Here is an 18,887-nt window from a genome sequence, read left to right on the forward strand (position 1 = left end):
ATTTTTATAAACGTTTACAAACTTATTCTAAAATATATGTGAAAAGCAAAGGAACCAGAATAGTCACAGAAATTTTGCAAAAGAACAAACTGGAGGACTCCCATCAGATTTTTAAATTTCTATAAAGTTACACTTTCAAAGTAGTGTGCTATTAGAGAAAGGATAGACACAAAGATCCTTGGAACAAAAGAGTCTTGAAATCTATATATATAATATATAAATATAACTATATATATATAACTATATATATATATATATAAATCTATATAGATATATAGTTTATATAGTGTATATATATGTAAGTGTATATATATGTATGTATGTATATGTGTGTGTATATATATGTATGTATATATACGTATAGTCAATTTTTGACAAATAAGTAAAGGAATGAAGAATGTTTTTTTCACCCACAAATGGAGCTGAATAATTAAATACCTGTATGCAAAAGGAAGGAAGGAAGGAAGAAAGAGAAAGAAAGAAAGAAAGAAAGAAAGAAAGAAAGAAAGAAAGAAAGAAAGAAAGAAAGAAAGAAAGAAAGAAAGAAAGAAAGAAAAACCTTGATCTATATCTTGCCCTATATAAAATTTAATTCAAAATAGATAACAGACTGGGGCACCTAGGTAGCTCAGTCAGTTAAGCATCTGACTCTTGATTTCGGCTCAGGTCACGCTCTCACAGTCATGAGATCAAGCCTTGCATCGGCTCTGCACTAGGCATGGAGCCTGCTTAAGATTCTCCCCTCTCCCGGGGCGCCTGGGTGGCGCAGTCGGTTAAGCGTCCGACTTCAGCCAGGTCACGATCTTGCGGTCTGTGAGTTCGAGCCCCGCGTCGGGCTCTGGGCTGATGGCTCGGAGCCTGTTTCTGATTCTGTGTCTCCCTCTCTCTCTGACCCTCCCCCGCTCATGCTCTGTCTCTCTCTGTCCCAAAAATAAATAAAAAAAAAAAAAAAAAAAAAAAGTTGAAAAAAAAAAATTTAAAAAAAAAAAAAAAAAAAAAAAAAAAAAAAAAAGATTCTCCCCTCTCCCTCTGCCCCTCCCCAGCTTGTGTGCTCTCTCTCTCAAAAAAGCAAACCCAAAACGGGTAACAGATCTAAACGTGAAACCTAAAACTATACAATTTTGACAAAAACATAGGGGAAAATCTTTGTGACCTTGGGTCGGGCAAAGATTTCTTAGATACAACATCTCGAACCTCATCTTTTTAGAAGAAAAATTGGACTTTATCAAAACTAAGAATACTTGCTCTTTGAAGACAGTGTTAGAGTAGAAAGACTAACCACAAAGTGGAAGAAGATATTTGCAAAGCCTTATCTGATAAAAAATAAATTAAAAAATTTAAAAAAAACTTACATTCCAGGGGCACCTGGGTGGCTCAGTTGGTTAAGCATCTGACTTCAGCTCAGGTCATGATCTCACCATTCGTGAGTTTGAGCCCGCATTGGGCTCTGTGCTGACCGCTTGGAGCCTGGAGGCTGCTTCAGATTTTGTGTCTCCCTCTCTCTCTGCCCACCCCCACTCATGCTCTGTCTCTCTCTGGGTCTCAAAAATAAATAAACGTTGAAAATAAACATTAAAAAAAAAAAACTTACGTTACAAATACATAAACTATCAAAACTCAATAACAACCCAACTAAAACAACCCAACTAAAAAATATACAAAAGGTTTGAACAAATGCTTCACCAAAGAAGCTATCTGGATGGCAAATAAGCCAATGAAAAGCTGCTCATCATCATTAGGGAAATAGACAACAAAACTGTAATGAAAGATCACTACATGCCCATTAGAATGTAAGAAAAAAATAAAACAAAAATGGAACAATACCAAGTGGGAATTCAAAAATGTATAGCCCCTAGGAAAGCATTTGCAATTTCTTATAAAGTGAAGCATTCCATATGACCTGACACTTCCACTCTTCGGATACACATGTTTTCATATTTATCTAAGCTAGAAACAACATCAGTGACCCTCAACTAGTGAGGTGATAAACTGTGGTCCATCTACACAATGGGACAATAGTAAAAGGAACTCAGCAGTACAGGGGAGTGAATTACTGATACAGTCAGCAAGGGTGAATCTCAAAACCACAATGCTCACTGAAAGAAGTGAGACACAGGGCTCCTGGGTGGCTCAGTTGGTTAAACGTCTGACTCTTGATTTTGGCTCAGGTCATGATCTCATGATTTGGCAGATTGAGCCCCGCATCGGGCTCTGTGCTTATGGCAAGGAGGCTGCTTGGCGTTCTCTCTCTTCCCCTCTCTCTGACACTCCCCCATTCTCTCACACATTCATGTGAGCTCTGTCTCTCAAAATAAACTTTAAAAAAAAAAAAAAAGCTAGACACAAAGGAATATATACCATATAATCCCATTTACATAAAATTTTAGAAAATTGAAAGTAATTAATAGGGACAGAAAACAGATCAGTGGCCGCCTGGTGCTGGGGATGGAAGGAGGGACACACTGCAATGGAGCATGGGAAAACCTTGGGCATGATGGACATACTCTGGTTTGTGCTTCTGATTAAAAGACTATCGTCAAAACTAAAACTGTGTTGGACAACTGGATTCTATTTCTTTGTATTGTTAAAAAAAAAATCAGACGGATAAAAGACATAATGCTGTACAGTATGGGACATCATCGGATATGAAGGGGATCTATTTAAAATTACTGAAAGGAGGGGCGCCTGGGTGGCGCAGTCGGTTAAGCGTCCGACTTCAGCCAGGTCACGATCTCGCGGTCCGTGAGTTCGAGCCCCGCATCAGGCTCTGGGCTGATGGCTCGGAGCCTGGAGCCTGTTTCCGATTCTGTGTCTCCCTCTCTCTCTGCCCCTCCCCCGTTCATGCTCTGTCTCTCTCTGTCCCAAAAATAAATAAACGTTGAAAAAAAAAAATTAAAAAAAAAAAATAAATAAAATTACTGAAAGGAGAAAAAAATAGAAAATATAGATGATCATTGATTAAAATAAATCTAAGCCACAAAACATTATTGAAAGGAGAAAAGCATTTATGACTTAGTAGGCTAAGGTTTATTAGATATGATAAAGAGCAAAAAATAAAACCTGCTAAGCATGGGGTGCCTGGGTGGCTCAGTCGCTTAAGCATCTGACTTCGGCTCAGGTCATGATCTTATGGTTCATGGGTTCAAGTCCCACATCAGGCTCTGTGCTGGCGGCTCAGAGCCTGGAGCCTGTTTCAGAATCTGTCTCTCTCTGCCCCTCCCTAGCTTGTTTTCGCTCTCAAAAATAAATGTTAAAAATTTTTTTTTAATCTGCTAAGCATAATTACATATATGCTTAATTTTTTTTGTGCCTCAAAAACATTGGAAATATCTGAACATAGAGATTTAAATTACAGCTGCACAATACTCCATTATGTGGACATGCCATAGTAATTTAAACAACATCTTATGTTTAGGCAGTTTAGATGGTTTCCAGCATTAGGCAATCACAACTCATTGTAATAAACAACCAATGTATTTATTCATTCATTTTTATTAAATAAATAAAACTTTATTTTGAGAGGGACAGAGATAGCACGAGTGGGGAAGGTGCAGAGAGAGAGAGAGAGAGAGAGAGAGAGAGAGAGAGAGTGAGAGAGAGAGAGAGAGAGTGAGAGAGAATCCCAAGCAGGCTCTGCACTGTCAGCACAGAGTCTGACTCAGGGCTTGAACCCAGAAAGCCCCGAGATTGTGACCTGAGCCGAAAGCAAGAGTCGAACACTCAGGTGATTGAGCCACTCAGATGCCCCAACCAATGTATTTTTAATCACTGGAGGTGTACTGTCAAAGTAAATTCCTATTAGTGGCCCTGGCAGTTGAAAGGATATGTATTATATTTTGTTAGATATTGCCAAAAATAAACATTAGATGGACAAGCAACAATGTTTATAAAAGACAAGAGCCTTATGTACAGCACGTAAAATCTCAAAAAAATAATTTAGATGAAGGCTAGCAACTTAAAAGAAAACTAAATGGGGGCACCTGGGTGGCTCAGTTGGTTAAGTGTCCGACTTTGGCTCAGGTCATGAGTTCACGGTTCGTGGGTTTGAGCCCCACGTCGGGCTCTATGCTGACAGCTCAGAGCCTGGAGCCTGCTTCAGATTCTGTGTCTCCCTCTCTCTCTCTCTGCTCTCCCCCTGGTTCATGCTTGCTTGCTTGCTTGCTCTCTCAAATATAAATAAACATTAAAAAAAAATTAAAGGGGCACGTAGGTGGCTCAGTCAGTTAAGCGTCTGACTTGATTCAGGTCATGATTTCACGGTTCCTGGGTTCGGGCCCTGCATCAGGCTCTGTGCTGACAGCTTGGAGCCTGGAGCCTGCTTGGGATTCTGTGTCTCCCTCTCTCTGCCCCACCCCCACTCACACTCTGTCTCTCCCAAGATGAATAAACATTAAAAAAAAATTTTTTTAATCAGCTTGCTAAGGAAGTGACCCAAATGACTGACGAACTCAAAAAACGTATAAACCTTGCAAGTAAAGACAGGACACTGAAGATATAAATCTTCCATATCCTGCTGTGGGCAAATAAATGGGAGCCATTTTGGAAAGCCTTTTGGAATCTACTCCAAGAGCTGTGAACATACTCCAAGAACTAGCAATTCTCTTTTTGGACATAAGTTTATTCATATATGTCCTTGAACTTAAAAAACAAAACTAAACCCTCACCTACTATCCCTTTATTTTTTTATGTAGAAATTTAAAATCTTGAAGGGAAGTTTAAGTCACAAAGCAGGGCTTACCAGCTGGGCGTCAGGTCACTCCCTATGTGTTCCAGGTGACAGCAGCTCTTGAGGTATGGATAACGGCCTTCCTCTTCCCACATGTACACATGCAGGGAGTCATCCATAGATGTGGTGAGGACATGCAGAGAATCCTTCAAAGGAGACGCAGGATGAGTGGCCCAGAGTCACAGGCAGAGCAGTGAGCGGGACGGCGGGGGGGGGGGGGGGGGGGGGGGAGAAGGGGCATACGGACCGCCCACAAATTGCCAATGGTCCTCTGGTGGTCCTCAAATCGTTGCAGCTGGTGCCCACTGATGGTGAAGAGGAACAAGTATGGCCCACTCTCAAAGACGATCATATTTCCATCACTGGCTCCCATCCAAATCGGACTCTCCATATGAACTGGCAACAGGAAAGTCGCGACCTGATGGGCTGTTTTCATGCGGAACAAACACACGCAAACTTGGGGTCATTTAGTCAGAATGATATCTTTACACGGAATGAAAAAGCATACTCGTTACTTTCATGGGACCTCAGCCTGGTGAGGAAAATGAAGGACAGGCCAGTGGCAGATACAGGTCACTGACCATGGTAACAGGTGCTAGGATGTGGGAACGGAGCGTGGTGGACAGTGACAGCTCAGGCATTGAGGGGGGGTTGGAATCCAGGCCTGAAAGCAGCATGGGAATCTAACCACATCTGCCCAGGGTGTGTCTGGGCATCTCAATCGGTTGAGCATCAACTCTTGATTTTGGCTCAGGTCACAATCTCACAGTTATGAGATCAACTCCTAGGTCAGGCTCCATGCAGGGCTAGACGTGGAGCCTACTTAAGATTTTCTCTCTCCCTCCCTCCCTCCCTCCCTCCCTCCCTCTTTCTCTCAGGGCCCTGGGTGGCTCAGCCGGTTAAGCATCTGACTTCACCTCAGGTCATGATCTTGCTGTTTGTGAGTTCGAGTCCCATATTGGGCTCTGTGCTGATAGCTCAGAGCCTAGAGCCTGTTTCAGATTGTGTGTGTGCGTGTGTGTGTGTGTGTGTGTGTGTGTGTGTCTCTGCCCCTCCCTGGCTCATGTTCTGTCTCTCTCTCAAAAATAGGTAAATATTTAAAAAAAATTTTTAATGACAAATAAAAAATATAAAGAATCTCTCCACTCATGCACACACTCTAAATAAACAAATAAAATCATATCTGCCCAAGAGCAGGGTGGAGTGTAGAGGTCAGAGCGTGGGCATCAGAGACACTAACCTGCAAGGGTTAGCCTGCAGCTGAAGAAATCCCCTGCCTGCTTCACACAGACCGTTTACATACATTTATGGCTTCAAAAGAATGCATGAGTGAAGGGGAGGCGAAGCTGTGTTTCCGGTGTGGCACCGCCTACCTTGGATGACTGTTCTGCCCCCAGTCCTCTCGGTCATTAGGTCAAAGGTGGTAAATCCCGTCTTTTTGGAAGAGCCTCTTCGGTACATCAGTGTTATCCTGCTTGTCCTCCTTGGGGCCCAGCAGGCTCTGCAGCATGACGAAAATGGAATAGAGAGTGACAGAGGGCTTTTGCCTTCCGATGGTTTCAGTAAGCACTCTGTGAAAAAGACCTATGGAGAGATTGTGCACAAATAGGTGAAGGGGGAAGTAGCAGCATGTCAGTGCAGGAGGGACTCCAGAAAAGCCTCCTTAAAAATCCTTACTTTGTGGTACACCTGGCTGGCTCAGTCGGTGGCACATTTGACTCTTGATCTCAGGGTCATACATGCAAGCCCCACGTTGGACATGGAGCCTACTTAAAAAAAAAAAAAAAAAAAAAAAAAATCCTCGTTTTGTGGCCAAACTTTAATCCGAATCTTAGGAAGCACAGAGTAGTCACTGCTTGTCACTTGACATCCAAGAACCTGTCTTCCTATCCTGCCTGTCGTGGTCACAGAGAGCAAAGCCCCTGCAGCCACACTTCAGGCATGCCACAGAGGTACAAAATCGTCTGGCCACACCGGAGTCCGGATCAAGTTGCCACTGGCTCAACAGATCTCCCTTCCTTGGAGAAGGGGTCAAGGGCTGTTTTGCTTTGGCTGCATCCTCTCAGCTCCTTGCTCTTTGGTGCCTGGTCCACCTGTGCCATGGTAAAAATGGCTTGGCTCAAAGGCCACAGACTTTCTCAGAGTGCCATTCAGAGGTGGATCCATTTTTATTTACTTCTGGACTGCTTGGTACTTTCTAGCCAAGGTGGATAAGAGTAAGGAAAGCTAAAGTGAACAAGGTTACCAGAGATCCTCTTCTCTTGAGCTGTCCCTCACTTGCCTCTAGCTCTTTGGCTGATTCAGGCTTCTTGATGCAAATTTTCATGGCTTCTCAATGCAAAGTTTCATGAATTAACGTTTGTTTTTGCACCTAGACATCATCACTTCCAAGAACACTGCCTCCTGATTATCAAAATGGATTCTAAATGTGATATGGCCTTTGAGAGGGGGGAGCCCTATGTCTGGTCCTTGCTGAGCGCTGCAGGTTCTCCCACACTTCCTAAACTCCACCTTCCCAATGCTTGACCCTGTCCTCCCGAGGTTAACCCGCAGAGCAACGCTCACCCTGGGCAAGATGTTCTGATGTGTCCCAGATGCAAAGACCCATTTCTTGTCAGGAGAGCAGTGCAGAAGGTCAACAGTGTATTTAAATGCGTGGACTTTAGAAACACCCCTGAGCTCAGGCACTGTCAGTGTGTAGATGTCACCTTCAGAATTGCCGACCTGAAACCAAAGCACCACCATCACATCAACAGAAGGAGATGGGAGATTATAAAGCACACAGAAGACATCACTGTCAGCTGCAAAATATTCTACTGTTTTGGGTGCCAGGGTGGCTCAGTTGGTTAAGTGACCAACTCTTGGTTTCAGCTCAAGTCATGATCTTACGGTTTCATGAGCTCGAGCCCCGCATTGGACTCTGTGCTGACAGCACAGAGCCTGCTTGGGATTCTCTCTCTCCCTCTCTGCCTGCCCCTCTCCCATTCATACTGTCTCTGTCTCTTTCGAAATAAACTTTAAAAAAATTTTAAAAATATATATTACTGTTTCTTTAATCATGTAACAGAGATTAAAACCTCTTGACATTGTGAGAATGATCCCAAGGAATAAAACTTTCTAAGCCCCAAAGCATTCTCCTCGAGGATAATTATTCATTGGTACATCAACATTATTCTTTTTTCTCAATATCTCCCCAAACCCACAGCTCTCCCTCCATAGTCCCTGTCCAAGGTCATGTACTGTACAACCGAAACTTGAAAGAAGAGACATGGATATAAAGTAATTCAGGATTTTTTTTTTCCTTTTTTTGGAAGAATGACTAGGGAAATGTACTTGTGGGAGATCAAGGGCCAAGACGGTAGCAAGGTTTGTGTGACCAGCATTCGCTGGTGTGTTTTGACCCTCAGGGTACATGGTGGGGATGACTCCAAGAAGATAGACTGTGATGTGACAGTGACGGAGCCACAACAGCGGCCAAGGCAGCAGGCATTTTGTTTGGTGGGTGCCCTCCAGATGCAGGGCTCACTTACCATCAGGAATGGGCCATCCTTTGTGAGACAGACTTCCAAGGAAAAGCAGGCCTGAGACACAGGGAAAGTGGCCAGGGCATCCTGATCCTGACAATTCCACACTTTGACGGTTCCCTCCAAATCCACAGTGAACGCGAGATGCATCTGAGGGAGGGTCGCCAGATGCGTGATACTAGACTGCTGGACGGGGCTTGACCAGATCCTAGTGCCCTAGAGGGAAAGGAACACTGTATGTGCCAGGAACTCCTCACACCCATGGTGCTTTCATTCTGCCAGCGTTTATTTGGAAGTCTCCTCCAAATTAGAGCCGTTTCTTGCTTCTGGGGAAAAACAAACAAGAAAATACCCCCTTGAGAGGGTAGTGAACACAGAAAAGGAACAACACAATATATTCAAACAACAGAAGAGCTCACTACATGATAGGCATAAAGAACGATCTGACTTCTGGGCCCAAATCAGTCCTGCCTCTTTTTTTTTATTAACAAAAAAAATTTTTTTGTTTATTTTTGAGAGACACAGAGAGAGAGTGTGTGTGTGCATGCACGCAGGGGAGGAACAGAGAGAGGGAGAGAATTCTAAGCAGGCTCTGCACCATCAGCACAGAGCCCGGTGCGGGGCTAGAACTCACAAACCGAGAGATCATGACCAGAGCTGAAATCAAGAGTCAGGTGCCTAACCTGAGCCCCCCAGGCACCCCAGTTCTGCCTTTCTAATGGTGTGACATTTAGCAAGTTACTTATCATTGTGGCTTCTTACACGGCTGTTTCCATTTCATAGCACACGAAACATACTTAGTAGAAATCCAAAGAATATCCAGTTCACAGTAGGATCCAAAGAATATCAACTCTCATAATTGTTATCCATCATCAATCTTGTATGTTGCAAATAAGAACGGTTTCCTTTCTAGATTTTCTTTAGTTTAAAAATCGTGAAGTATATCAAACAGATAAGAATACAAAATGTAAAAATTGTTACAAAGTGTTCGTATAACTACTTTTTAACATTTATTTTTTTTAATTTTTTTTAACGTTTTATTTATTTTTGAGACAGAGAGAGACACAGCATGAATGGGGGAGGGGCAGAGAGAGAGGGAGACACAGAATCGGAAGCAGGCTCCAGGCTCTGAGCCATCAGCCCAGAGCCTGACGCGGGGCTCGAACTCGCGGACCGCGAGATCGTGACCTGAGCTGAAGTCAGACGCTCAACCGACTGAGCCACCCAGGCGCCCCTAACATTTATTTTTGAAAGAAATAGAGTACGAGTAGGGGAGGGGCAGAAAGAGAGGGAGACACAGAATCTGAAGCAGGCTCCAGGCTTCTAGCACAGAGGCCGACGTGGGGCTTGAACTCACAAACTGTAGGATCATGACCTGAGCCGAAGTCAGACGCCCAAACAACTAAGCCACGCAGGCGCCCCATATAACTATTTCTACCTGTACTTGTTATATTTACTAACCTCTCTACCCTTTCCAAATGTCACCACCATTTGTACTCTTAACACTAAGAGGCTTCCTGTGTAGTGTTATCTATTGCTTTGTAAATCATCCCCAAATTGGGTGGCTTAAAATCAAAACTAGGATGAGATATCACCTCATACCTGTCAGAGTGGCTAAAATAAAAAATATAAGAAACAAGTTTCAGCGCGGATGCAGAGAAAAAGAAACGCTCGTGCACTGCTGGTGGGAATGCAAACTGGTGCAGCCACTGTGGAAAACAGTATGGCGGCTACTCAGAAAATTGAAAAAAGAACTATCATATGATCTAGTAATTCTCCTACTGGGTATTTACATAAATAAAACAAAAACACTAATTCAAAAACATGTATCACTCCTAGGTTTATTGCAGCATTATTTACAATAGCCAAGATATAGAAGCAGCTCAAGTGTCCATTGGTAGATGAATGGATAAAGAGTATGTGGTATATTTAGACAATGGAATATTACTTGGCCATAAAAAATCATGAAACCTTGCCATTTGCACCACCATCGATAGATCTAGAGAGTACAGTGCTAGTGAAATAATTCAGAGAAAGACAAATACCATATGATTTTACTCAGTTTACTTTAAGAAACACAAGAGAAAAAAAGAGACAAACCAAGAAACAGACTCTTAAGTACAGAGAAGAAACAGTTACCAGAAGGGAGGTAGATGGGGGAATGGGTGAAATAGATGATGGGGATGAAAGAGTACACTTATAAGGGCACCTGGGTGGCTCAGTTAAGCGTCTGACTCTTGGTTTAGGCTCAGGTCATGATCTCATGGTTTGTGGGTTTGAGACCCATGTTGGGCTCTGTGCTGACAGTGAGGAGCTTGTTTGGGATTCACTCTCTGTCCCCCACCTCCACCCCTGCTCTCTCAAAATAAACAAACATTGAAAAAAAAAATAGTACACTTGCCACAATGAGCACTGAGTAATGTACAGAATTGTTCAATCACTGTATTGTATACCTGAAACTAATATAATGCTGCATGTTAACTATACTGGAAGTTTTTTTTTTTTTTTTTTTTTTTTTTTTTTTAAATAAGCAAAATAAGTAAAGGGGCGCCTGGGTGGCTCAGTCGGTTAAGCGTCCGACTTCGGCTCAGGTCATGATCTCTCAGTCTGTGAGTTCGAGCCCCGCGTCCGGCTCTGTGCTGACAGCTCAGAGCCTGGAGCCTGTTTCAGATTCTGTGTCTCCCTCTCTCTGACCCTCCCCCGTTCATGCTCTGTCTCTCTCTGTCTCAAAAATAAATAAACGTTAAAAAAATTTAAAAAAAATAAGCAAAATAAGTAAAAAATAAACCCTCTCCAGGGGCACCTGGGTGGCTCAGTCAGTTGAGCTTCCGACTTGGGCTCAGGTCAGGATCTCGCAGTCCATGAGTTTGAGCCCCGTGTCGGGCTCTGTGCTGACAGCTCGGAGCCTGGAGCCTGCTTCGGATTCTGTGTCTCCCTCTCTCTCTGCCCCTCCCCTGTTCATGATCTGTCTCTTTCTGTCTCAAAAATAAACATTAAAAAAATTTAAAGAAATAAGTCTTTTTAAAATAAGCCCTCTCCAAAAAAATTGGGTGGATTAAAACAGAAGTTTTTGTTGTCTCAGTTGCTGTTAGAAATTCAGGTGCAGCTTGGCTAGGTAGTTCTGACTCAGGGTCTCTTAGGAGGTTGAAGCTGGCTGCATAAGGACGAAACTCGAGATGGTTCACTCATACGGCTGGCAAGTCGGTGCTGGCTACTGGCAGTCCTCAGTACTTCACCACACAGACCTCTCTGGAGGGCTTCTTAAGGGTTCTCATAACATTATTGGCTGGTTTTCTAAGAACCGATGACTCAGAAGAAGTGTCTTTTGTGACGTAGCTTCAGAAGTCACACACCATTCCCACAATATCCAATTGGTTACAAAGGCCAGCCCTATTCAGTGTGGGAGTGGCCTACCTAAAATCGGGAACATGGGACATCTTAGAGGCTGGCTGACACAGTCCACCTGCAGTCCCTAATAATCACCTCCGGCCTACATGCAAAATACACTCACCATCTCCCCAGTGCCCCCAAATAGTTTACCATTACAGCATCATCTCAAAATCTAGGATCTCATGGTTTAATGAGAGGCTCTTTAGACTCAGTTCATCTTGATGTGAAAACCTTGAACTAAATATACAAGTTATCTTTCTACTCCTCCAGCCCCAACATACAAGAGTAGGGTATTATAGGTAAGGATAACATTATAGACCCTCTCATCCAAAAAAAATAAAGGGGGAGCAAATGGGAGTAGGGTGGTGGGAATCACTGCTACACAGAAAATTTGAGATCCAATAGAGAACATGCTGGTAATACGTTGACTGGGATTCAAGGCCTGGGAGAGATTCTTCAGGACTCTTGGCTCGGTCTTCTGAGTTCTCCTGCCCTTTCCATATACAGTGGTCCAATTTTTCAGGGAAGTGGTTTTTGGAGCCAGCTTCTTCCCTGTAAAAGTCCAGGATTCCAAGTCCTCTTCTCCTGTTATGATATCTCAACCTCTTTAAGTTCAAGCTGGCAGCCTTTCTGTCAGTAGGAGTCTCTGAAAAACTCTGTGGGTCTCCAAAGAAACTTACTGAGTTTATATCATTAGACAAGAGCCATATTCACAAGTCTTGGAGATAATTCTCTGATACCCTGGGCTGCCAAGGGCAAACTTAGAGGTCCAGTGCTTGTCTCAACAGCTCTGAGGCACTCCACTTGGATCTTTCCGTGGTCTAAAAAAAAGAATTGGGCTATGGGCGCCTGGGTGGCTCAGTTGGTTAAGCGTCCGACTCTTGATTTTGGCTCAGGTCATGATCTCACTGTTCTTGAAATCAAGCCCCATATCAGGCTCTGCACTGATGGTGTGGAGCCTGCTTAGAATTCTCTCTGCTCCTCCCTGACTCTCGCTCACACTCTTGCTCTCAAAATAAATAAACTTAAAAAAGAAAGAATTTTGCAGTCACCCCTTTGACTTCACCTTTATAGTATGGTTTACAGACACTGCCATGGATTGATCTTGCTTGGAGTTGACTTAAGTTTTAACGTCATTTCCCATCTTGAAAGCCTGTGAATTTTGAGAACCAGCAATCCTTGGCTCCCTTTTATTTGACAGCCCTCACTTTATCCTCTCCCTCTTACTCTTGTGTTTTACTCCAAGCAGCAAGCAGCAGCCAGCCTTCGGCATTCTGCCTGGAATTCTCCTGAGCAAGATCATTCAATTCAGTGGATATATTTGCTAGTTTCCACGTTACCCTGGGTGACAGTGTTGCTCAACCTTCTGCAGCTATGTAGCAAGGACCCTGTTTCCTCCAGTGTCCAATAACACTTTTTACATTTTCCTGTGTGTCTTCACTGGCAGCCTCACAGCAGCCAGTTAGGTTTTTGCTAACAGTCTCTCCAAGGCCCAAAACTCTCCTCAGAGCTTTCTTAGCTTCTTTCCACTGCCTGATTCCAAAGCTTCTTCCACATCTTAAATTTTTGTTATGGCAGCACCCTACTTCCAGGTAGTAAAAACTTATCTGGGGATGCCTGGGTAGCTCAGTCGTCTGAGAGTTTGACTCTTGATTTCAGTTCAGGTCATGATCCCAGGGTTGTGGGATCAAACCCAGTGTCAGGCTCGACGCTGAGTGTGGAGCCTGCTTAAGATTCTCTCTCTCGCTCTCTCTCAGCGCCTGGGTGGCTCAGTCGGTTAAGCATCCGACTTCGGCTCAGGTCATGATCTCATGGTTTGTGGGCTCGAGCCCCGCATCAAGCTCTGCGCTAACAGCTCAGAACCTGGAGTCTGCTGTGGATTCTGTGTCTCCCTCTCTCTCTCTGCCCCTCCCCCACTCACACTCCGTCTCTTTCTCTCTCAAAAATAAACATTTTTTTAAAAGTTAAGATTCTCTCTTTCTGCCCCTGCCCTTTCATGTGCATACGCTGTCACTCAAAAAAACAAAAACACACAAAAACCAACACACACACACACACACACACACACACACACACACACACACACCCAAAAACAAAAAATCCACCCTGTTACCGGTTGCTGCTGCCTAACAAATGACCTAGCAGCTCAAAGCAATAAACACTTATCTCCTACAGCTTCTGTTGGTCAACAATTCAGGAGTCGACTCACTGAGTGGCTCTGGTTTAGGGTTCCTTGCTAGTTGCAACATGTTGACTGGGGATACAATAACCTGAAGGATTGAAGATCAGCTTCCAAGATGGTTCACTCACGTGACTGCAAGCTAGTGTTGGCTGTTGGCAGAAGGCCTGAGCTCTTTGCCACATGGATCATCATCCACTGGGCTTCAGGGACGTGGGACTGGTTTCCCTAAGAGCAAGTTATGCAAGAGTGTACTTTTCTGGTTTATCTTCTCAGCTTTATGGAGATGTAATGGGCATAGAACATTGTGTGACTTTAGGAGTATCCTTCTAGACTTTTAGTTCATCATTCTCCTGCCACCTCAAGTATTCATAAAGAGGTATTTTGTCATACTCTAGAAGATCCTGTGTGACCAAGAAGCATTATGTAGGTTTTTAAAGTTTATTTTGACAGAGAGATGGTGTGTGCGCACGAGTGGGGAGAGGAGGTAGGGGAGAGACAGAGAGACAGAGAATCCCAAGCAGGCCCTGCACTGTCAGTGCAGAGCCTGACATGGGGCTTGAACCCACAAACCATGAGATCACAATCAGAGCCCAAATCAAGAATCAGATGCTTAAATGACTGAGCCATCCAGATACCTCAAAGAATCATCATATAATTTTTACAGGGAGGAAAGAGAAGTCCAAACAGGGCAAGCCAAGAAAATATAAAAATTTGGGCCCCATGTTGGGATTTTCCCATTCCCTATCCAGTGATTCTTGCACTATTTTTACTAATCCTGAAATGTAAGACCGTTGTGCTCCTTGGCAGTGATCGGAGTTAGAGACCACTTTCTGAAAAATCCAACGTAACAAGTGCCAACAGTTGACAGGAAGGGGGGAGAATAACTAGTGAAGACGCCCAGCGCCCAAAGTTTCTTTCACAATCATTCCACGTTACCAACAGAAATTAAGTCTTTGCGCACATTTATATCTAGAAACACACATTAAAAAATGAATTTTCTGTGTGTCTGTAGACTAGATGAAAAGGTCACAGATTACCAACTAGAAGACCCGCTCTGAAACTCTGTTCCCGGCACCGATTCTTAGTATCATTTCTCCCCAGCACCCATTTCCTGCATGGAAGACGGACACGGGCATACATTACCTGTGCTCATCGGCCAGACTCACCTCCTGCACATCCCAGGCATAAAGCATGTGCTTGGACGACACGGTACAAATGATGGAATTCTCCCGTCCACCCATTGTGGGGCCATTTCCTGACAGATAAGCCATAGGTCCTATGATTCCTAGAAGGAAACACAGACAATACTTGAGGGATGATGCAGTCAAGTAAAGAGAACTCTGGAAAGATAACTGTTAAGTTTTCCTGCACCCTTTTGGGAGAGTTTGGAGAAGAGAAGTTGGGTGGCCTTCAGAGTCATCCAAAAATGGGTTCCCATTGCAGACTGGCCATTTGGGAGACACTGGCCAATTGGTTTTTCTCCTTCGTTTCAGTTTCCATAGATATAAAATGGGGATAAAAACGTCACCATCAGAGAACTGTTCTGAGTTTTAAAAGAGGTACTAGGATGGGGCACCTGGGTGGCTCAGTCGGTTGAGCATCCAACTTCAGCTCAGGTCGTGATTTCATGATTCATGAGTTCAAGCCCTACACTGGGCTCGCTGCTGTCAGCACAGAGCCCTCTTTGGATCCTCTGTCTCCCTTTCTCTGCCCCTCGCCTGCTCTCACACGCACTCTCAAAAATAAAACATTTAAGAGATAAAAATAAAAATAAAAGAGGTATTAGGAATAAAGCAAACAGAACTTCTGTTATTTAAGTTTCCTTTTTAAAATTTTTATCCTAGGAGGGATGGGAAGTCTGCGGAGAAAGGGAGTCCTCACAGGGCCTGATCTGCTCTTGTGACCACTGGGGACAAGAGAAGAAGCAGGGAGACCAGGGACAGCTACCACCGCAGCCCAGTCCCACCAAGTTTTAATCTTCTTTCTCCTCACTGAATGAAAACAAGGGGGGGGAGGGAGAAAATGGCACATTTCTTAAAACAAGTTTGTCACGGTCCTCTAGGCTCCTCCTACCCCCATACCGAGGTTCCCAGTTGCTTCTTTGAAGATAAAGTCCTCTGGTTGCGCCAAGGCCATCTGATACTCCTGCTTTGTTTGTTTGAGGAAGAATTGTTTCCACGTCTGTGAGCCCAGGCACTTGGAGAAGTTGCAGAAGCTCCATTTCTTCAGACACAGGTTTCTGGAAACAGAGTCATAACACCACCCCCACCCCAGGCTGTCGCCCCGTCAGTCCACCTCCTCGGGAGCACTGGTCTCACGAACCCCTCCCTCTCTGTGAGCGTCACTCACGCCTCTCAAGACAGGGCCACCCGCAGGCCTCCCTTGGGTACGCAATCCAAGCGTACGTCTTCCCCCATGAGACACACCTGCCTTCCCGCCTTGCCCTTGCCTTGCTCACCTCCACAGGTGATCGTTCTCGGCAACTCTATTCCATTCCTGAGGGGGAGAAAGGAAGGGGTGAGCAGGCAGTCAGTCCCCAAAGGCTGGCTTCTCCTCTGCTATCATTTGTTCTGTTTGCAAGGCCCACACCGGTTCACCAGCCAGCATCCCAGCTCTCATGGCCCTCCCCGTCTGGGGGGACGGGGACAGGGTGATAGCAGAGGTCCGTCAAGGCTAAGACAGGCCCTTGGGATTCCTGTGAGAGTTTAGAGGGAGAAATGGGGACTTTTTGGAGCTTGAAATGGGGGCCGCAAGGACCATTTAGTCAGTACAGCAACTCCTGGGTATCAGTGTGTCCTTTTCATTTAACAAAACAGGAGGCCCTCGGAGGGGAAGGATGCTAACCCCCAACACACAAGGTACCACTCCATTATTCTGCAAATGGGGGCTCAAACTGGTCAAGAGAAGCAACTAAAATCCAGGGACATTGATCTCTGGGAGCTGAGCGGATGGGCCTGAACAAGGTAAATTTAAGCAAAGAGGGAGGCTGTGTGGGTATAAGGCTCGCGTAGCCAAGATCTCAAAGCTGAGAGACCGAGGTGAAAGGGTTCTTGTGCAAGGACTTGTGGAGAGGTGTGGGGGTGGGGCGGGTCAGACAGAGAGCGGATCGTGGAGAACATTTACCCTGTTCACTTGGGAAGCCTGGAGCAAGCTGAACGCGTCCAGGAAAGAGAAGATTTTTAACGTCGGCAGATCAGGCAGTTGGAGCGCCATCTTGCACGGCCTGAGCCTACATCCAGTCTCCTTTCTCCTCTCCAGTTGCTCTGAATTTAAAGGCCTGGCCCAAGTCTGCAGCACTCGGGAGGATTTCCACCTGCAGCTCATCTGGCTCTGATGGAAACAGCCTGCAGGTGCGTGCACTCGCAGGAAGGTGGCCCTCCACTTCGGCCTCCTCCGGGACCAGATCCATGAGCTGAGGGCATCCCTCCCTGCACTCGCCTGTTCATTGTGTCAACGTGTTCGACAACACCTTTTTTCTTTTGCACTGTGAACCGAAAGTGCAGGATCCGGGGCAGCTCTAGGTGCTGATGAACTTGTCAAGACTGTCTAGGAAATTTTGACTGACACCCTCCAAGTTCCAAATCACTGGGGTAGGGAATCAGGTTGGCACGTTTATATGTCTATTTTGAGACATCGAATCTGACCAGCACGGCCTATCTCCCAGCACCAACACAGCCCCTGGGTTTCTACCTTTGTGCATTTCACTTTCCAGAGGAAGGAGAAAGCATGGGCCACAGAGGCCTGTGCTAAGGGCACAGGGCTTATCTGAGATGGCTCTCACAGGTGGTGCCTTTCTCTTGTGACCCAATACTTTTCTGCCAAGAACTTAACAACTGATTATTTTCTTTTTTTTTTTTAATTTTTTAAGTTTATTTATTTATTAAAAAAATTTTTAACATTTATTTATTTTTGACAAAGAGAGAGAGAGAGAGAGAGAGAGAGAGACAAGTGTGAGTGGGGGAGGGGAAGAGAGAGAGGGAGACACAGAATCCAAAGCAGGTTGCAGGCTCTGAGCTGTCAGCACAGGGCCCAATGAGGGGCTTGAACCCACGAACTGTGAGATCATGACCTGAGCCAAAGTCAGATGCTCAACCGACTGAGCCACCCAGGTGCCCCTTAAGTGTATTTATTTTGAGAGAGAGACAGAGTATGAAGGGGATAGAGGCAGAGAGAGGGCAGAGAGAGAATCCTAAGCAGGTTCCACACTGTCAGCACAGAGCCAGACGTGGGGCTTGGACTCATGAAGTGTGAGATCACGACCTGAGCCAAAACCAAGAGTCAGATGCTTTACCGACTGAGCCACCCAGGCGCCCCTGATTCCAGTATTTTCTATGAGTTCCTGTCTGAGGCTCAACGGTGATGACCCCTGTAAACTGGGTCAGGCTGCCTCCGCCTGACCCACAGTAGTGGTCCTCAGAAGCACCATTTTTCCTGCAATGATATTTACTCTATTATCCAAAACTAGACTGGGCTTTCCTTTTTCTTTTTTTAAATTAAAAAAATTGTTTTAATGTTTATTTTTGAGAAAGAGAGAGTGAGTGAAAGGGAGAGACAGAGTGTGAGCAGGGGAGGGGCACAGAGAGAGGGAGACACAGAATCTGAATCAGGCTTCAGGTTCTGAGCTGTCAGCACAGAGCCTGACATGGGGCTCAAACTCATGAACCTCAAGATCATGACCTGAGCTGAAGTTTGTGGCTTAACCAACTGAACCACCCAGGTGCCCCCAGACTGGGCTTTTCTGGGATAAATGTCCTCTTCCTCAGAATTTGCATTGGGAAACTTCACACTGACAGGCCAATAAAGTACAAACCTCACAACTATGCGGAGACATATTTTTCGTTCTGTTGAATTAGGTTCATAGGAAACTGGTTTGAAGAGGATGTGGTTTGAAGAGAAATAAACTGTTGTAAAGAAAAAAAAAATCCTGGTTTCAAGATAGATAAAGGGAGTCTTACAATATCTTTCATATCAATAATTCATTCAAGTCCTTTCTAAGTCAGTTTCCCTGAACTATGCCATTTTACTAATTATAAAATTAAAACACAATCTTTGGGGGTATCTGGGT

At 44.7% G+C, this 18,887-nt stretch overlaps 1 protein-coding gene across 16 annotated transcripts in view; it reads right to left on the bottom strand.

Moving 5' to 3' along the window:
* FBXW12 (F-box and WD repeat domain containing 12) overlaps nt 1-18,887 on the bottom strand; it is a 77,628-nt gene that overhangs the window by 5,181 nt on the left and 53,560 nt on the right. For 9 of the 16 annotated variants that reach the window (XM_058727085.1, XM_058727083.1, XM_058727086.1 and 6 more), the window contains 8 exons: nt 16,281-16,318; nt 15,904-16,061; nt 14,989-15,107; nt 8,257-8,466; nt 7,292-7,450; nt 6,100-6,310; nt 4,974-5,152; nt 4,739-4,872 (listed from right to left, as the gene is read on the bottom strand). In XM_058727085.1, coding sequence (XP_058583068.1) covers nt 4,739-4,872; nt 4,974-5,152; nt 6,100-6,310; nt 7,292-7,450; nt 8,257-8,466; nt 14,989-15,107; nt 15,904-16,061; nt 16,281-16,318 — 1,208 coding nt within the window. Of the gene's footprint in view, nt 1-1,352; nt 1,542-4,738; nt 5,153-6,099; nt 6,311-7,291; nt 7,451-8,256; nt 8,467-14,988; nt 15,108-15,903; nt 16,319-16,945; nt 17,729-18,887 lie in introns of those variants that run through there. The other 7 variants (XM_058727088.1, XM_058727089.1, XR_009260944.1 and 4 more) reach the window with 6 other exon arrangements.

The sequence above is a fragment of the Neofelis nebulosa genome, chromosome 4 (assembly GCF_028018385.1).
Source record: "Neofelis nebulosa isolate mNeoNeb1 chromosome 4, mNeoNeb1.pri, whole genome shotgun sequence".
Classification (NCBI taxonomy): Eukaryota; Metazoa; Chordata; class Mammalia; order Carnivora; family Felidae; genus Neofelis; species Neofelis nebulosa.